We start from the raw sequence: 19852 nt of genomic DNA on the forward strand, positions 1-19852 counted from the left end.
ATGTTTGTTTGGTTTAAATGATTAGAGGAGTTGCAATTAAAATGATTGAAATTGCCGAATGTCATGGGTACTTTTTAACCGAATTTATTTACATTATCTACATTTTATTATTATAGAACTGAAGTGAATTATTAATCATGATTGAATTGAATGATGTATAAATGTTAGTTATCATCTGGTAATACCTCGTAACCCCTCTGGTGACGGAAACGGGTTAGGGTGTTACAATACCGTCCAAAGTATACTACTTGGAATCGGCCCACACGTCCGTGTGGCCCACACCCCTTACCTGACGAGCCTATGTGGCCCATATACCCAAATACATGCTCGTGCAGTGCATACAGGCAGACAAACACCCGTGTGGTGTTGATAGTTTTGGTTTTGCACAATTTTACAATTTTCTAAGTTATAAACACACACTTGATTGTTCCTAAGATTTTGAAAGAACATCAAGAACCAATTTTTGTACACAACATCCATAACTTAATCACTTTAACAATTGTTTACTAAGAATTGACCTTTGCTTCCTAAAACACTCGGCCATAAATTCATTCAACCTTTACAAACAAAAACTATCGCCAACTTGCCCCTAAACTTGGGTATTCGATACTTACCTCTAGAAGAAGAGGTTTTCAATGCATTTAAATTGATGAAGGAATGTGCACCTCACAATCCTCACCTACAAAAACCACACAAAAGAACAATCAACATCCACAACCATAACCATAACTCCTTTAATAAAACCTGAAAATATTGCCCTCTACAAATGAATGAATATTAGTTAAATTAATTAAAGAAAAACACAATTGAAATGAAAAATCCCTCACTACACACGACCAATGACAAATCCAAAACAAATAATGACACTGCAACTAGAAGTCTGAACTGCAATAAGATAGCATATAGCAACAACAGAAGAGAAAGAAAGTGTAAAGCCCCAAAAGTTTGAATGTTGTTTGTAAAATTATGATATAATTAAGTCTTTGTATCTGTGGCAAAGTACTCTACTTGTATGTTAAAGGTCAGGGGTTCAGACCTCACTTTTGGGAATTTTTTTATTTTGTTTGATTTGACCCTTATCCTTGAACGTTGGACTTAAGTTTATTTTTATGTGAATCTATGCTAAGAATGAAATTACTGGTTTGATGGTTAAACTTCTATATATCTTTTGGTTCTGTGTTCGAGTCTCTATGCATACAATAAGGAAATATTTTTACGCTTTTGAGTAAATCATTTAGTTTTCTTTCTTTTTTTATTTTATTTACTTTCTATTTTTACTTAGTTAAATGTTGACGTTCTCTTCTCCTTCCTTCCCTTCTTCTTTTCTTTTTTTATTATTTTCTTCTTTCGCTTGATTACTGTTATAATCTTGCTGTTAGTTGTAATTGAGGGCTCTAGTTTGTTCAATACATCAACCAGAAGGTTTTTGTGTAAGTTCAATTGTAGTTCTTGTTGTTTTTACACGTTTCGCTTATTTTCAATTAATTTTCATTGAAATGGTTTTCTGCTTGAATTATATGTTTGAGTGTTCAATTGATTTTCTTTCTAGGTGAAGATCTTATGAGAAACAATCCTCCGACACGTTAGTTCTGTAATTCCTTGTTATGTACGAGGTAATGTGAGATTTATCAAATTAGGGATTTTGTTAAAGCTTTCGACATAAGTTTAAGGAGTACGCTAATCTTAGTGTTTTGTTGCGAATTTGTTGTTGAATTGGTATTTGGTTGTGCGTTATTAGGTTTCAAAGTTATTCATGTTTCTTCTACATTGAAATTATGTTAGGTATGTACCGAAAATCAAATTTTTTATGATTTTTAAACATCAAAAACACATGGCTTTCTATGCCACGTGGTCATGTGGTAGGCCGTGTGAGCCACAGGACCATGTGACAGGCCGTATGGTAGGTTGTGTAAGTTACTATTTATGAATTGGGGTCACATAGGCTAGGGACATGAGCGTGTTTCCAAGTCGTGTAACTCATTATTTGTATTTTGGGGTCACACGGGCTAGGGATATGAGCGTGTGTCCAGGCTGTGTAACTCACTATTTGGATTTAAGGTCACATGGGCGAAGGACATAGGCGTGTTTCCAAGCCATATGAGGGGTTGTGAGTCACATAAGCATGTGCTTGGCTGTGTGCCAAACTGTGTAACTCACTGTTTTGAGCCACACTATCGTGTGCCAGGCCATGTGAATCTACATGGGCGTGTGGGCCAAAATACTAAAAATTTCCTTAGGGCCAAATCTAACTATATAACTTGATATCCAATATTTTGAGGCTGAATAATCACTTCTCTGTACGTATAATTGATGCGATAACTGTTAAATGATAACGATCTGTATTATTTGATTTTGCATTGTATTGGATAATTTTATGTACACCTTTGATATCTAATATCTGTAATATAAAGAAGGAAGTGCTGGAAGTTTAATGATCTACCGAACTGAGTGGCTAAACCATAATTTTGTATTTGATTCTGGCGATTTATCGCATACTGATCTGACAGCTTATCTGTAATCACTCTATAATGTGTCATACCGACACTAATCAGCGTGTAAGGATAGATGGGTATTTAATACCCTATATGGTGTGATGGGATGGTCAAAGATGGTGTGTAACGGATGGGGGTAGGAAACTACATCTCTAACGCCCCCAATTTGGGTCTAGAAGTATTGGGCCTTGAGTATGGGTCCATAAGGAGGTTGTATATAAGCATTTAATTATACAAGGAAATGACACAATTGAATGTATGCTTTGGTGGTTAATGGCCTTGAGAAGTGTTGGAGAAGTATTGGTTTCAAACCTGAGCTTTAGCAAAAAGTTTGGTTTTAAGTGAATAAAACTTGGGTGCTTGGACGAAGGCCTTTTAAATTATTGTCGTAAATAAATGTCACAAGGAAGCATGTGGTCTAGTGGTTGTGGCATCATTAAGGTTGCAAGGGAGCCTGGGTTCAAGTTTTAGCTATTGCAATTTATTTTTGTTTTTCTTTTAAAGGAACCTGGACTTTGGCCTATAGACCTTATAATTAATTGAGGCTAAATTGGTGACATAGAAAGAGCTTGTGGTGGAGTGGCAAGGTGGCGTGTTGTGTAACTGTGAGGTCTAAGGTTTAAGTCTTGGGATGCTCAATGGGGTATTTATTTTGCTGTTTGAGCTGTGTAGGAGGTGGAGTTGGACTGAAACTCTATGGTTGGACTGGCTTTAAATAGAGCGAACAAGATGAGTTGGTGATCACTGGTTTTAGGAGGGATTATTTCATACCTGCTTAACCAAGGTTGGTGATCATGGACTTTGACTCGTTATCATAAACAAGTGTGTATTCATCTTTATTGGAAGTCAGCAAAAGCCAAAGAGCCCAAACCTCGGCATTCGGGGCCTCACGAGCGTGCGAACGCACGTGGGGTGAGCCAAGCCCACAAATCATAGGCGATAGACTGTAGAGGTTGCCATGAGCGTTCTCGTGTGCTGGGGCTGTTCTAGGCCTCAATGGGCCAAATGGGCCCCGGGGGCCCGCTTGTGTAAATCTAACTGTTAGGTGGGAAGTAGTTGGGCCTGTCATGTCGTGTGCATGGCATGGGCTGTTAAGGGCTTCGTTGGGCCGAAATAGGCCGTGTGGGCCCAATGGGCTCTTAAGCCCCATACAGATTAAATCCGAGATAAATGATAAATATTGGACTGGGCTATATAGGTCACATAGTCATATCTAAATTTGGGCTAAATGGGCCACACAAGGGTGTGGGCCCACTTGGGCCAAGTAATGGGTCTTAGGCCCATTTGCACTGTTATGTCTATTTAGGTTACTTAAGTCGCTCGAGGCGACGGTGGACCTTCTGTTGGGTCATTAAGACCCTATTTTGTAAAATCACTAAAATACCCTTGTAGTGTAAAATGACCGTAATACCCCTGTATGGTAGAATGACGATTATGCCCTTATGTTCCATATGACTGATGTGCCTATGATTTACATATAAGATTGTGCTGAGTATGACTTTGCATGCACGTAATATTTATGACATGACATATTGCATTGGGTTGGGTTATTATGGACGGAGGAAGTGTACGACCTGTAGCCGTCCTGTATAAGGCTTTCAGCCTTTCTGTGATACTTATGGCTTATAGCCGTTCTGTTAACCGACAACGTTGCTGCAATATTTATGGCCTTTAGCCGTCCTGACTACGACGTTGAGCCGTCCTGTTGACTTAGTGCCACAACCGGTGCTAAGCTTAGTGTGTTGGCTGGGTGGGTGTCAATTTTATCCCCACATGGTGAGTTGGTTGGTACGGGTGGTGTGTTGGTTGGACTGGGCTGGGAATCTGTCTGCATATCTGCATCTGATACTGATTCTGTACAGGGCTTAGGCCAACCTGATTCTATTAATAGGTTAGGCCCAACTGTTACTGATATTGAGAATGGGCTAGGCCCAATTGATTCTGATGAGGGCTGAGACCCAATTGAAATTGTACTAGGCTTAGGCCTACACACATTGTTCTATTACTGTAATGGGCTCTAGCCCAGACTGATTCTGAATTCTGTCTGTTCACTAACTATTTTAGTTTAGGAGGGGATTACACACTGAGTTTTCGTAAACTCACCACGTTTCTTAACTGTGCAGGTAATCCGCAGCGTTAGGTGGATCGGTGTCGTAGAGGGACTCGGAGACGACCACACAACTGCACATGTTTTTTTTCTATTTCGTTTATTTAATTAAGCACTTTGGTTTTTCCTTTGGGTTGTAATAGGGCCTCTTTATTTCCTTAACTTTTTATTTGGGAAGTTTATTTAGTATGTTTAATATCTGTTAGAAGTAGGACATAGTTTTGCAAAACAACAACTGTTTTCAAACACTACGTTTCCGTAAAACTTTCAAAATGCTTTTGCACCTTAACTTTTAAACATCAAGTTTTCGTAAATCGATTACTTTTAAAATTAGCTTCCGCAAACTAAAAAGAATTTCGGGAATAATATTAATAAGTTTACAATATACTATGTTTTAAATAAGAAGGGTTTTTAATGAAAACATGGTTTTCGAAAAACACTTCAATGTGACACACCAGATTCGGGCATAACGTTTAGGCTGGGTTTGGGGTGTTACAACATCTGGTTTTAATATGTTCTATATCTGTATTTGATCTATTCTACATCTTATCTAAACAGTTACGATATTACTAAGTATCACTTGTTTTCGATTTTGTATTGGAATTTGGGCAAATATTGTTATATATATTGTTGTATTACCTATATATCGGTTACACACATTGAGCTATAAACTCATTCCATTTGTTGACTGAATTGCAGGTAATCCATCGACTTAGGAGGCTTGCCACGTCAGGAGCTCGGTCATCTCTTTTTTTAGACATTATATTGTTCATTTAAATATGAACTAACCTATGTTTTATTTCAGACTATGGTTTGTAAGCCTGGATTTCCATGTTTAGTTGACTAAATGTTTTCTGTAGGACAAATATTAAAGTACTTAAATGTTGGTTTTACCCTTAAACATTTTGATGTAACTTCTAGACTTGGTCCTAACGTTTAAACCGGATATGGGGTGTTACAAAAAGAAAGAAAGAAAAAGGGTTGTTAGGTAAGAAAGTTAAGACGAAATTTGGAAAAAATGAAACGAGAGGAATAAAAAAAAAGAAAACAACAGAAAAAAATTTAGGAAGAACAGAAAAACCAACATGAACACAGAGTGGGGGGAAATGTGAAAGTCGGAAACAACACTTTTGAGAAATTTCAGGAGATAATCTCTTAATTTTTTAAAACTACCCAAATCCCAAGTAACCATATTTAACTACTAACTCTGTCTAACTAATCTGAGTTTGAATTTGACCCACATACTGCAGCATGGAAGGCAAAGTAGGACAGGAGCAAAAATAATTCTACTTTTGCACACAACAAGATTTTCGAACTTGGAACCTTAAGGTAAGCTAAGGCCTTACCGCTGAACCACCAAGCTCATTCTTGTTGACAACTTACGAAAAATAAAAGATAATCTAGACGTGGCAAGTTAGATATAGGGACAAAAATACTTCAAAATTAAAGGGAATGGAATCAAACTCAGAACCTGAAACACACAACTAGTACACTTAACCACTAAACAAGATCAATTTTCTTGACATGATTCCTACAATATTTATTCAAAAACAAGATGAGATCATTCTTGGTTCACTAACACAATTTTTACTAACCCAATTTTTGGGATGTGACAGGGCGTCACTTCTTAAGTTTTTAGGTCTATTCGATTTAGTTCAATTTATTACGATTTAGTCATTTGTCCAAAACTCATCTTACCCATATCTCCATCAACTGATCCCCTTTTTGGTTTAGCTAATCATGCTGAAAATAAGGAGAATGGACATAGAAATGAAAAGTAAAGAAGTCATTAAAGTAAAACTTAAGAAAAATATAAGAGTTTGGATTTTTATCAAAGAAAACTTCAAGAACATGAAATTAAAAGCATTCAACGAAGAAATTTAAAGCAATAAACATAAAAGAAACTAACTTTAATAGATTTAAAGTCGAAGAAATTGAAATACATTAAACTAAAACTAAAATGTCATTGAAATAAATTAAACTAAAACTAAAATGTCTTTCAACCAAGGGATAGAGATTGAAAGTGTTAATAAACCTAAGTTATAGTGGTAACTAACTTAACTAACACTAAGAACATCAAGAAAAAGAAGTGAATGCAAAACCATAAACTCTAAAACTAAGAAAAAAAGAAGAGAAAATGAAAACCCTAGAAAAAATACAGAAAAAAAACTAAAAGAAAACCTACAGAAAACTAAAACTAAAATTAAGCTAATGTGTATGGCTCTCCTCCTCAGCCAGCTTTTTTTATTTAGGATGAAAGTTGATAGATTTTCATTGCCAAAATTTCCCCCTACACAGGCCTTGGGCGATTGGTGGACCAGGTGGACAAAGACTACCCTTTTTGTCTAATTTTGTCCACTTGACGATGTCGATGTCGATGTTGCAATATCGAACAAAGGATATCGCGATACCTTGGGAAATGTTGAGCCTTGGGGTCTTCTTGGAAAGGTGGATATAATGATACCTAAAGTGGGTATCACGATACCACTGAAGAGTGTCTCCAATCTTCCATATTGTTGGAGGAATCATGATTCCAAGGTGTGAATATCATGATTCCCTTTCCTTTGTGTCATTCTCACTTGTTTTCAACCTTTAACGCGTCCCTACACCACTCAATCACACATTAGGCCCCTAATGACACTATTGGTCAAATTGGGTACAAAATTAACGAAAACAAGACATTTTCACTTACTAACTTAAAATCTAAAAATTACGAAAAACTATGCAAAATGCGTTATTTTGCTCAAGAATAATGTAACAACCCGTTTTTAGTCAAATCAGAATATTAGTTTTGGGACCACAAATCTGAAGCCAAAATAATTTTTTATTATTATTTTAATTTTTAAAGCATGATTAAGTGATTGTGTGAAATTTTCGTTTAGAAATTTTATCATTTGATTAGTCAATTTGATAAAAAGGACTAAATCGCGTAAAGTGTAAAAGTGATGTTCTAATAGCTAAAGGTATTAAATAGCTATAGAACCTTAAAGTAAGAGTCATTAAGTGGTAATTAGACCATTTCAATTGTGAATGGACAATTATAGGATTAAAATGGATGTTTAATAAGATTATATAATAAGGTTAATTTTGTAATTTGGTAATTAAGGTAAGTTAAATAAAATAAAAACAAAACATCATCATCTTTTCACCATTTTCAACCGAAAATTAAAGAGAAAGAACCCATTCTTATTTTCAACATTCGGTAACCCTAATCTCTTCAATTAGATATGAATTTTTAACCCTTTTTTAATTATTTCTATGTTTTTGAGATCGTTGCAACTAGGTTTAGCTAGCCCAGGGACTATTTTGCAAAATTTTTAAAGATTTTAGATATTTCCATTTATGATTACATGATTATTTTGATGTTTAATGATAGATTATGAATGTTTGATGATAGTTATACAAGTTTTGTTAAGTGATTTTTAGTGAAAATGTAAATTGGGGATTAAATTGTGAAATATGGAAAATTTGTGGTTAAAATGTGAAATAAATGAAAAATTGGGCTGATAGGGAACTAATTGTAATTTGGCTAGCATGGGTTGTGGTTAAATTGCATGAATTTGTGTTTTAATGAAATAAGAACTAAATTGTAAAAATGTGAAACATTAGGGGCAAATATGTAAAAATGCCTTAACGTGAATTTTGGATTAAATTGAATAAATTGATAATTAAAAAAGTTAAATTTGATGTTATATAGATCAAGAACGTGAAATATGAACTTCAATCGAGGAAAGAACAAGGTTGTGGATTGATCAACTCGTTTTGCTTTTTTTGTATCCGAGGTAAGTTCTTATAGTTAAAATTTAATGTTTATTTTATTAAATTATGAATAGTATTATGTATTTATTCATATCTATTTTTGAAAATAAAATTATTGTTGAATTATGAAATTGAATTAAATGTTCAAAACAAGTACAATGCAGGATTGAGTACAACCGTTTTATAGCAAAAGGTGAATTGAACGTAAGACCATGGTTGAACCATGGTAGTATTTATATGTAAGACCATAGCTGGGCTATGACATTTTAATGAAAAGACCATAACTAGGTTATGGCACCTTAAACGTAAGATCATGGTTGGACCATGGCGGTATTTATATGTAAGACCATAGCTGGCTATGGCATTCTGATGATAAGACCATAACTGGGTTTATGGCACTATGAATGTAAGACCATGGCAGGGCCCTAGCAATACACGTGTAAGACTATAATTGGACTATGGCACAAGAAAAATGATGTACTCATATATGTAAGCCGTTCTTCGATTCGGAAAGACTTGGTAAGTGACATATGAAATTAATATTGAAATACTTATGGTTATTATTAGAATTTATATGAAACAAGAATATCCATTGATATTTAAACGATTCAACAGGTATGTTGAAGATGTGAAATGTGAGAAATAGATACGCATCAATACAGGTATGTACGGAAAACTGTATAAGCATCGGATATATGAAAGTTGTGAATACATGGCTAGTTATTTGATTGAAAACATAATAACATTGTGGTTAAATGTTTTGTAGCATGTTATATTTATAATTTGAATAGTTAATAAATGACAAGTATTGCTTATTATTTTCATACGAGCTTACTAAGCTATAAGCTTACTTTGTTTATTTTCCATGTTTTATAGTGATTTCAAAGCTAGCTCGGATTCGATGATCGTCAGAGACTTCATCACACTATCAAGCTACTATTTTGGTACTTTTGAATCTATGTTTTGGAATATATGGCATGTATAGGAACTTTAGTCACTTTGGTATATAAGTTGATAATTAATTTAGCCATTTGGTTTGGCTTGTAAATGTCTATGGTTTGGTTTGTATATATAGTCATGAAAGTTGGCTTAATTTGGTTGGTTTGGTTGTATATAAATGTATGTGTGCATATGGTTTATTTCATGTGATTGAGGTTGGCTTTGTGATGCTTATTGATAATAGGTATTGTGGATGATATTAGAGAAGAGATATATATATGTAAATTTTAAGCCAAATGATGCATGTTTGAAATTGTTTAATTAGTTGATATGTATAGGTGAATTTGGTATAAATGGATTGGCCTATTTTGTGACTTGAGTGTTTTTTGGATAATGATTTTGAGTTAGCATGAATTAGGCTTGATTGAGTTGGTATAAATGCTTATATATGCTATATTTTGTGCCATTTGAGTTTGGTGTAGGTACATGAAATTTGGGTGGCAAAATGGCCACACGGGTAGAGACAAGGGAGCGTGTCTCAGCCTTGTGTGACACACGGTTATGTTGTATGGTCGTGTGTCCCTTGGTGTTGAATTGAAAACCAAATCAGTATGCTCCACACGGTCTTACACACGGGCGTGTGACTTGGCCGTGTGGCCTAAGTTAGTAAGCCCTACAAGTTTGACACGGCCTAGCACACAGCCTGGCACACGGGTGTATATGGACATTTTTAGGGCACACAAGCTAGCCACACGGGCATGTGTGTTGGCTGTGTGACGCAAGTCAGAGAGTTACACAGGGTAGGACATGGGCTGGGACACGACCATGTGCTCTCATTTCGAATGTCCACACGGCCTACGACACGGGCATGTCTTTGGTCGTGTGAGAGACACGGCTGGGCCCATGTCTTCCCTATTTTTGGCAAAGAATTTTTAAGTGTTTTAAAAATTTCCTGAGTTCTCGGTTTAGTCTCGAATCACCTGAATGTATGTTAGGGCCTTATAGGCTCATTTTAGGGACGATATGAATGTTGTTGATTGATGAATATATACTAAATTTGTAAATGTATGTGAAATGCATGTGTTATTGTACAATATGTTTGGTAATGCTCCATAACCCTATTCTGGCATTGAATACGGGTGAAGGGTGTTACAAATAAGCTTTTTAAGTATACCGGGAAAGCCTAATTTGTTATATCAATTTGTGGCTGATCACTCCTCAATTCGTTCTTTCAAAGTAGACATCATAGTCTCGAGAGCATCGTCCCTCATTGTCAACTTATCCATAGTGGAATTGAGCACCCCTTGCATCGCTTCCACATTGGAACCGAAAATCTCCACCATCAATTCTTTGAGCTACTATTTCATTGAGTCTAACTCTATGGTGGTCCCTCAACTACCTCTAGTGTTTCCTTGATATCGCCTAAGGATTCCTTAAGATTGGTCTCCAGACCTTCAAAAGCTAACAACATATCCCTCTACTCAACATGCTCATCTACTCATTTTGTCATCTTAATTGATGCCTTACCGAGCACTAGCTCAAATACCAACTATCATGAGGCTAGAACTTAAGCCTCGCAAACCGCACGACATTAGGTAGAAACTTAGCTTCAAGTCTGCATAAGTCAGTCTAACTCTAGAAAGATAAGAGTTCTCAACAAAAATTCTCTGAGGCACCGAAATAAAGCAAAAGCAAACTCTCAATCGAAAAAGCAAAAAGTGAACAGAAAAGCCAAAAGAAAACTAATAACACCTAGTTTGAGTAAATGCTCTTAAAGTGTTTCTAGTACATTAAAGAATTACACCTGAGTGATTACAAATGAGGGAGAATACCTTTATTTATAGTTGAACTCCCAAAAACCCAACAATACAATTTAAATTACATCAACGATCGAGATCAAAGCCTTTCTACAATATGAGTCTTAAGGGATTTTAACTTTATACAATCTTATCTCTTAGGATTACAAATATTCACCATGGTAACTCTAGTTTTACTAAAGTATTAAACTAGATTACCAAGGGTTCAAGTAGATGGATTTCTCCACATGTTCCACAAATTGGGTTAGTTCAAATGGGTCAAATGGGCCTCATGTAATCAGTAGACCTCCATGAGATGTTCTATGTGCATTTGTCACATATTTCAATCTGCGGCCCGTGACACTAGATGTTCGTGTCGAAATAAGAAATTTTGTTTTCTCAAAACCTTGATCGATTCGTTGAATTCAAAAAAATATATTTTGTTATTTAAAATATTTTTTATGTTAATATCGATATTAATATAATAATTAATTTAAATTGAACAATAATAAATTATATGAATTTGATTATAATTAATTTATATATAAAATATAATTCGAAATCCAAGAAGAAAATTATCGTATCCAAATCGTACCTAACCCTGGACTTACAAAATCAGGAGAGACACTAAAACAAAACCAGACTGATTCTCAAATTCTTTTGAATCCAAACTGGGAGATTGAGACTAAATGTAGTAATTATATTGTCAATTTCATGATCATACTTTTTTAATAGATTGCCCCTTTCTTTCCAATCTTCACCCCACCAAAATTAAGTAAGAATATGAGTAGCCGTTGATTGGCTCTACACAAGAAATTTCCAGTTCCAAATAGAGTTAAATAAACCAGATTAAATAATTTTATGATGTTCAGTTTAATTACTTCACTCCATTGATTCATTTAAATCAAATATTTAAATAAATATTAAATATAGCGAATAATTAACTTCAATAATACTAGTATAGAGGAGCAATTAGAGAATTGTTTTAATAAGAAAAATTGGATTATTTTAGATTAGGACAGGAACTGCTTCCGACCCTATACCAATAATATACTACAAATAAAAGGCTTATGCGCATGGGCCACTTGTTTAGCAGTAATTGCAACTTTGCGAATTTGTGATTGTCCTTTTATGGTTATTGACCAATAATTCCCAAGTTTTGCTGTAGATTTTGTTTCTGCTTTCTGCTTTCTGCTGTTGTTGTTGTTTTCTCTCTAAGATGCCTGTTAATGTCATAATCCACGTCTCTTTGATTTTTTTTGTTGTATATCTACTTGTTTCTTCTACTTCTAATGCTGAAGGTTTTGAGATCGAAAGCCAAGATGTTAGAAGATCTGAATTCCCAGACAACTTTCTCTTTGGTACAGCTGTTTCTTCATACCAGGCATGCTAAGCAAGCTTTGGATATTCTTCAATGGCTATTAGCAGTGTGTTTGTCTTTTTTTACTTCTTGGTTTTCATGGTATAGGTTGAAGGAGGATATCTTGAAGATGGAAAAGGCCTAAGCAACTGGGATGTTTTCACTCATATTCCAGGTAAACAGGAACTTTGAGGTTGCAGATATCATGGAATTTAGCACACATGTTTGAAGCTTAACTATTTGATCAAATGATTGTCAGGAAACATTAAAAACAATGAGAATGGAGATGATGCAGATGATGATTACCATCTGTTCTTGGTATTGTCTCGCTGATAAATTCATTCTTTGTTACTGATTTCAGCCTTTAGATATATGAGAAAACAAAAGGTTTGATTGTTGCTTTGTTTTATGTATAATTTACCAGGAAGATGCTGAGATTGCACAATCACTTGGGGTGAATGCATATCGGTTTTCGATTTCATGGGCTAGAATTCTACCTAGTATGGCTTCCAAAACCCAGAAACTTACTTGATTTAGATTATAACAATTCTAACATCCCTCGATGATGGAACAGGAGGAAGGTTTGGTGAAGTTAATCCAGGTGGAATCAAGTTCTATAACAAAATTATAGACAACCTCTTGCTCAGGGGTAAGAGGATAAAATTAGGATAAAATTGTATCTTGAGATTCTTGAGAATGATGTAATGTGATTAAGCAAATTCCAAAAAGCAGGAATTGAACCATTTCTGACAATACACCATTTTGATCTTCCACAAGAACTGGAGGATAGATATGGGGTTTGGCTCAGTCCACTAATGCAGTAATTTCTCCTCTCATTCAAGTAGTTCCATATTAGCCAAATGTTTTTGCTGTGAAGTAATCATGTTGTTAAGTTGCCTAATTTTCAGTTCTTTTTTAGGGATGATTTTCTTCTTTTGGCCGAAACCTGTTTCAAGAGCTTTGGCGATAGAGTTAAGTACTGGACAACTATCAATGAGCCTAATATGTTTGCAGAAATGTCATATGTTAGGGGACTTTATCCACCTGCTCATTGTTCTCCACCTTTCGGAAATTGTTCAGTTGGCAATGCAGACATTGAGCCTCTTATAGTTGTTCACAACATGTTATTAGCCCATGGCAAGGCTGTTAAGCTATACCGAGAACGATTTCAGGTTAAGGAATGAGATTCCGTATATGTTTATAGCTTGACCCTTGCTTCATGATATCTTTTTTTACCCAAATTTGATGCTGCTGCAGTCAAAACAAGGTGGTTCGATAGGATTAGTTGTGCATTTACATATGTATGAACCACTAAGAGATGTAGAATCCGATCGTCAAGCCGTGAATCGGGCTCTGGCTTTTACAGGAGGCTGGTAAGTAATCTCAACCTAAAGCTTTATTAATGCTAGAAGAAAATTCCTGGTGAATGCACATATATGTTTCCTCTTTATTTTATTGAACATTTAAGCAGCAAGGTCATGTTTAATGGTAGCACTTCACATTGGTTTCGGTCTTTCTTTTATGATGAACCAGATAAAACCATACGAGTTATATGAGCTGTCATTTTCAATGACCACTTGATCTTGGACCATTTCCTTGGTTTACTAGATAACCAAATCTTCTGAACCAGTAAAAAATTTTGTCATTAATTGTTGGTTGGGCTCATGGATTCTGACATTAAATAAGTTGTGAACCAAAGCAAACCAATTAGAATCCACTTGACTTGAAGGAGACAGATTGTTTATGTAATTAGTGAACCACAGTAAATGCAAAATCTTGGAACCATTATGACAGTACAAGTGTCAAATGGAAATGAAGGTACTTGGATGAATTATGAAACTCACAATAATGACCCTTCCCTTTCTGCCAGCTTTTTCCTTTTCCTTTTAAGATTTCCTTTTCAGCCTTCATAGTGTTACTTTGAATCACGTTTATATTTTAGGATACATGAATGTGTAGTGGCGGACTAAGGAAAATTTTTTGAGAGTAAAAATTAAATTGTATATTTTTATGATTGTAAAAATATAATTTTATTATTTTAATAGTCTATATCTTTATAATTTTTAAAAAATTAAATTAAACTTTTAGCATTTTTTAAGGCCAAAGTATAATTTTATTATTATTAATTTAAAATTTTATAAATTATAAAAAGTCTAAATAAAAAAATTTTCATTTTAGACGGGCCGGACACTTCCAGCCCATTGGTTCTGCCACTAGGTGCGTGTTTAAAGTAAATATAATCAAATATGGATTTGGAGGGTGATATTCTATATTCCTTTCTGTATATGCATTTAACACAATTACTTCGATATTTGGATAATGAGATTCAAACTTCAGACCTACTACATGAATCAACTGAATCAAAATCCGAGTTGAGTAAAGATATATTCTGCAATATAACACGAATAAAAGTGATGACTAAGCAGGGTTTTAGATCCTCTGGTATTTGGAGATTATCCTCCTGAAATGCGCCAGTACCACAGGAGTGAACTGCCAAGATTTTCCAGTGAAGAAACTGAGTATATGAGAGGCAGTATTGATTTTATTGGCCTTAATCATTATTCAACATTATATGCCAAGGATTGCATCCATTCTCGTTGCGTCTTAGGTGGAGACCATTTCATCAGAGGCTTTACATTCACAACTGGAGAAAGAGATGGCATTCTAATCGGTGAACCAGTAATTCCTTTTCTTGCTCTTGCTTGCCTCCTTTCATGTATTGCTCTTGGAAGTCCCTGTACCATATACAACTTAGTAATTTAATCCTTGTATGTCTGATAACATTATCATTGAAAAGTTGTATACATGCTGACGTTTACTTCTGAAATCTGTCGAAGTATATGAGTTGAAATCTATCAATGCATGCTTTAGCTCTATCTACAGGTCCGTATTGGTATATCAAACATAAAAAGAATTGAATTATTCCGTTGTACATTATAGGGACTAAATTGCACTCTCGATTATAATATAAAGACTGCCTATATACTTTCTGTTTTTTTTTTCCTGAAACCTTCCCATTCCTCTTCCACTTCTCTCAGTTTATTACAAGTTGCTGTTTTTTGGCAGACCGGTGTTGAAAGATTTTATGTTGTTCCGAGGGGCATGGAGAAGATTGTTGATCATGTTTCAAAAAGATACAATAACATGCCCATATATGTAACAGAGAATGGTAAGCTGCAGAGCTATATATTGTCCATGGCTTCCTTTAAATCTTGAAATTACTGTACTTAAATTTAGGGTAAACTATTCATAAGTTTTTGTTATAGGCACCAAAAATAAAAATTTAAAATTAAAAATTGGGCACCATCGTTAATAATCATTTTCGTTTTAATCACTTAACTTTAATAAATTTTTATTTTGGTCACCTTTGTTAGTTTAATGTTATTGTATCTTATGTTAGTTATTCAGTTTTAATAAGTTTTCATTTTGGTCACTCATTTACTTTTTAAAATTAATTTTTTTAAAAATATAAGCTTTTACAATAAATTGAGATATTTAGCTATGGAGATAAAACTCAATTTTTTTTAGTAACTCAATTCTATAAGTTTTTCTATAGATTTCAAAATTTTCTTTTTTACTTAAAAAATTAAAATTAATTCTTAAAAATAAAGAATATTAAAAGGATAAAGTGGTTTTTCTTAGGACAATTCCTATAAAATCCCATATTTTTCCTTGAAAAAACGAAAAAAAAGTTCTAAAATAAAATAAAACAAAACAAAACAAATAAAAAAGATAAAAATGGCATTTTCATGTAAAAATTCTATAAAAAAAAATAGGCAATTCTCTATAAAACCTCGGATTTTTTTTACTAGAAAAAAATTAATATTAATTTTTAAAAAGATAAAATAATTTTTAAAAAGATAAAATGAATGATCAAAATAAAAATTTATTATAATTAAGTGGCTAAAATGAAAATGGTTGTTAACAATAATACTTAATTTATAATTTCTTTTTAATTTTCAGTACTTAAAATAAAAAGTTATGATACTAAGTAATTTATGCAATTTTTACATTCTAAATAAGAGCTTGAAGGCTGTGAGTCCTCTTTCAAAAGCTCCAAAGCAGCCTTTGTAGCAATAGGTTAAGGTGGTCCGACCATGTGTTTTTTTAAAAGCATTCCTGCGCCAAATATATTTTCAGATGTTCCTACGAAGATATCTTCCTCCAAAAATTCTTTAATATATTAAATTTTTTTTGAACAAAATCAAATATACTTAGACCCTTGTACACAGTAACATATGGTGCATGTCAGCATAGATATAGCATTTGAACTAGTAAATTAGTGTAGAATATACATTCCTTTTTGACTAGATATTCTTACAGGATATTGTCCCCCACTGACTGAAGCCGCTCCAAATTTGCTGCATGATGTCAACCGAATCAATTTCTACAATGGTTATCTTGCTGCTTTGTCCCGAGCAATTAGGTAACTCACTTTATCTTCTTTATCTTATTGTTTCTTAGAAAGAAGAGCTCATTTCTACAATATACTATTCACAAGCTAAGTTTTCTCAAAAACTTCCAAACTTGTGAATATGGTATAATCATGATTTATCAAATTCTTTCATCTATCATTCTGAGTCGAGATAATATATAATAAAAAATAAATTATATGCTATTGATTTATTGGCAATGGGTAGAACGTGATTTCTGTTCTCGCTTATTACAACTTAATACAAAGGCTTAATATATATTTTACCTTTGAATTTGGCCACCAGTAGTTAACTGGTACTTTCTTCTTCTTTCTTTTTACCTAACTGATAATTAAACTTTAATTCCGTTAATACTTTAGTACCTCAGTAATAACACTCTTAAAATATACTTTCATGGCATTAGCAGCCAATAACATGGTGACACATAGTAGCCTCACATTTTGACATGTAACAAAAATAAAATTATAAATTTTACAAATAAAGAATGAATTTGGACAACAAGTTGTTCAAATACATTTCACCCTAGACAACCAGTTGTCTAGATTCATTTCAAATATTTTTAATTTTTAATAAAATATTAGAATTTTATATTATTATGAAATTAAAAAAATTTATAAAATATGATATTTATAAAACACATTATTTCGCATTGTATTTTATAAAATATATAAAATACCATATTTTATAAAATATACAAAATATGTTTGTCCAAATATATAAAATGTATAAAACATAGATTTTATAAAATATCAAAATTTTATGTATTTTAAATTTAATAATATTATAAAAATATGATAATTTATGAAAAATTAAAAATATAAAAGAAATTACTTAAAAACATGTCTGTAAGTGTAGAAAATTTATTGTAAAAGTTTATTTTTTTCTATAAAATATTAATTTTTTATAATTTTTAATTTTTTCACATGTCAAAATTTAGGTGACTATGTGTCACCATATTATTACCTCTTAGTATCGTATCGCATCAGCATATTTTAATGGTGCTTACTATTTAAGCACCAAAGTATATGGTGAAATTAAAATTTATATATCAATTAAGTTAAAAATAATAATTAAATACAAAGTATGAAGTTTAAGTTACAAAAAGATGTATTAACCCTAATACAAAACATATTGAATTCTCTTGTAATCAAACTCAAAACTAAGTGGTGGTTATCGATATGTGTCCAACATTGGGATGCTTGTTTTTGTAAAAGGCTTTTGTAGATCGATCCAAAGTTATTATTATTATTGTTATTATTATTATTATTATTATAGTAATAAGTGAAAAGTTACTACTCATCCAAAAATTGAAAGGCTATAATTGATTATCTTTTTAAGTATTAAAAGTATTGTCACCGTTTGAAGAGTTATGGTTATTTAATAAATATTTATTTGAATTATAATTTTTATTGTTAAATAATGTGATTATACTAATGTGGGTTGAAATTTTTTATAAATAAGAATTATATATCACTTGGAATATAAAAGAGAAAAATGCTTGGGAATAGACTCTACACAATCAAATTTATTTATATTTATAAATAATTAATCTAAACTCGTTAAATTTTGTTTATATTGTTGTTTTTATTTAATATTTAATAAGTATATACATCTTTTACCAGCATCATAAATATATTTATTAAACTTCTAAGCTTAAACAATTTAATGTATTTTTTAAATATTTATATTATAATATATTATTTTTGAACAATAACATATTATAAACTTAAAAATGAATTAAAGTAAGCTGAAGATTTGAATATTAAAACTTGAGCTCATATCATATTTTAAATGGGTTTAATGTTTTTGATCAAATTCATATTCTGAATAAATGTATCCATATACAACACTCGCACCGAAACCTGAATAACGTTGAGAGTAACATCTTTATTAACATAAGATGGACTGCTGATTTGAAACAGGAAGGGTGCTGATGTACGGGGATACTTTGCATGGAGCTTGATGGATAACTTTGAATGGGCAGGAGGTTACAGTTCAACATTCGGACTTTACTACGTTGATCGTCTAACTATGAACCGAACTCCCAAGCTTTCTGCTAAATGGTTTCAACATTTTCTTGCAAACAGAAGCAGTGCAAGATTTAACAGACAAAGGTTCGTCAATCGAACACCCAAATCTGGACGTGTTCGAAAAAGCAAATATATCGTAATTGCTACAACTAATGCTAATGCAACAGATGTGTGAATGAATGATCATATGGGTCCAACGTTTCATTGTTATTGTATTGATCTTACAAACTTTGAAGGTTCCATCTTCAGTATTTTATGGATCAACCATTTATATTTTCATAATTATCTTAGATTTTGTTAAAATATTGATAATAACCTAAAATAGTGATTTGAGAAGAGAGAAATAACAAACAATTGAAGAGATTTTATTAATTTTTATTTTTAAAAATCATACTTCATAAAATTACAACTTGAAGCTATTTGTACTAAGCTACAAACCACTAACTGCTAACTTAATTAATAACAATTAACTAACATCCTTCACTTATCTACACTACCCCTCAAGTTGGAGGCTGGTAAATATTTTTCACCCCCAACTTAGAAATAAGATATTCATGTCGTTGTATCCCAAAATGCTTTTGTCATAACATCTGTAAGTTGTTCTTTAGTAGAGACATGCCTTGTTTGAACCAAAATCTTTTTGTATATTTTTTTTTATCATAAAATGACAATCAAATTCTCTATGTTTTGTTCTCTCATGATAAACCGAATTAGGAGTAATTTATAATACAGCTTGACTGTCACAAAATAACATTGTTGGTTTGATACTACTAACACAAATTTCTTTCATTAGTCTTGACAACCAGACTATCTTAACAACTGTGGATGTCATGCTCTCATATTTTGCTTCTGATGATGACCTTGATATTGTGGTCTTTTTCTTGAAAACTAAGGTGATAAAATAAAATAAAATCAAGGGGACAAAATAATATTACG

At 32.9% G+C, this 19852-nt stretch overlaps 1 protein-coding gene across 2 annotated transcripts; it reads left to right on the top strand.

Annotated features, from left to right (window-relative positions):
• The first annotated feature begins 12176 nt into the window (after nucleotides 1-12176).
• Nucleotides 12177-19198, top strand: LOC107895281 (beta-glucosidase 18). 2 transcript variants are annotated; one of them, XM_016820575.2, is made up of 12 exons: nucleotides 12177-12477; nucleotides 12562-12628; nucleotides 12713-12771; nucleotides 12878-12953; nucleotides 13028-13102; nucleotides 13186-13273; nucleotides 13373-13625; nucleotides 13711-13826; nucleotides 14880-15132; nucleotides 15520-15622; nucleotides 16777-16879; nucleotides 18809-19198. In XM_016820575.2, exons 1-12 carry the CDS (start codon nucleotides 12313-12315, stop codon nucleotides 19089-19091), a joined length of 1641 nt encoding a protein of 546 aa, XP_016676064.1. In that variant the 5' UTR covers nucleotides 12177-12312; the 3' UTR covers nucleotides 19092-19198. The 2 variants fall into 2 exon arrangements, with proteins under 2 accessions (XP_016676064.1, XP_016676065.1); XM_016820576.2 differs by having other exon boundaries at nucleotides 12231-12454.
• Nucleotides 19199-19852: the final 654 nt, after the last annotated feature.

This window comes from Gossypium hirsutum, chromosome A13 (genome assembly GCF_007990345.1).
Source record: "Gossypium hirsutum isolate 1008001.06 chromosome A13, Gossypium_hirsutum_v2.1, whole genome shotgun sequence".
Lineage (NCBI taxonomy): Eukaryota > Viridiplantae > Streptophyta > Magnoliopsida > Malvales > Malvaceae > Gossypium > Gossypium hirsutum.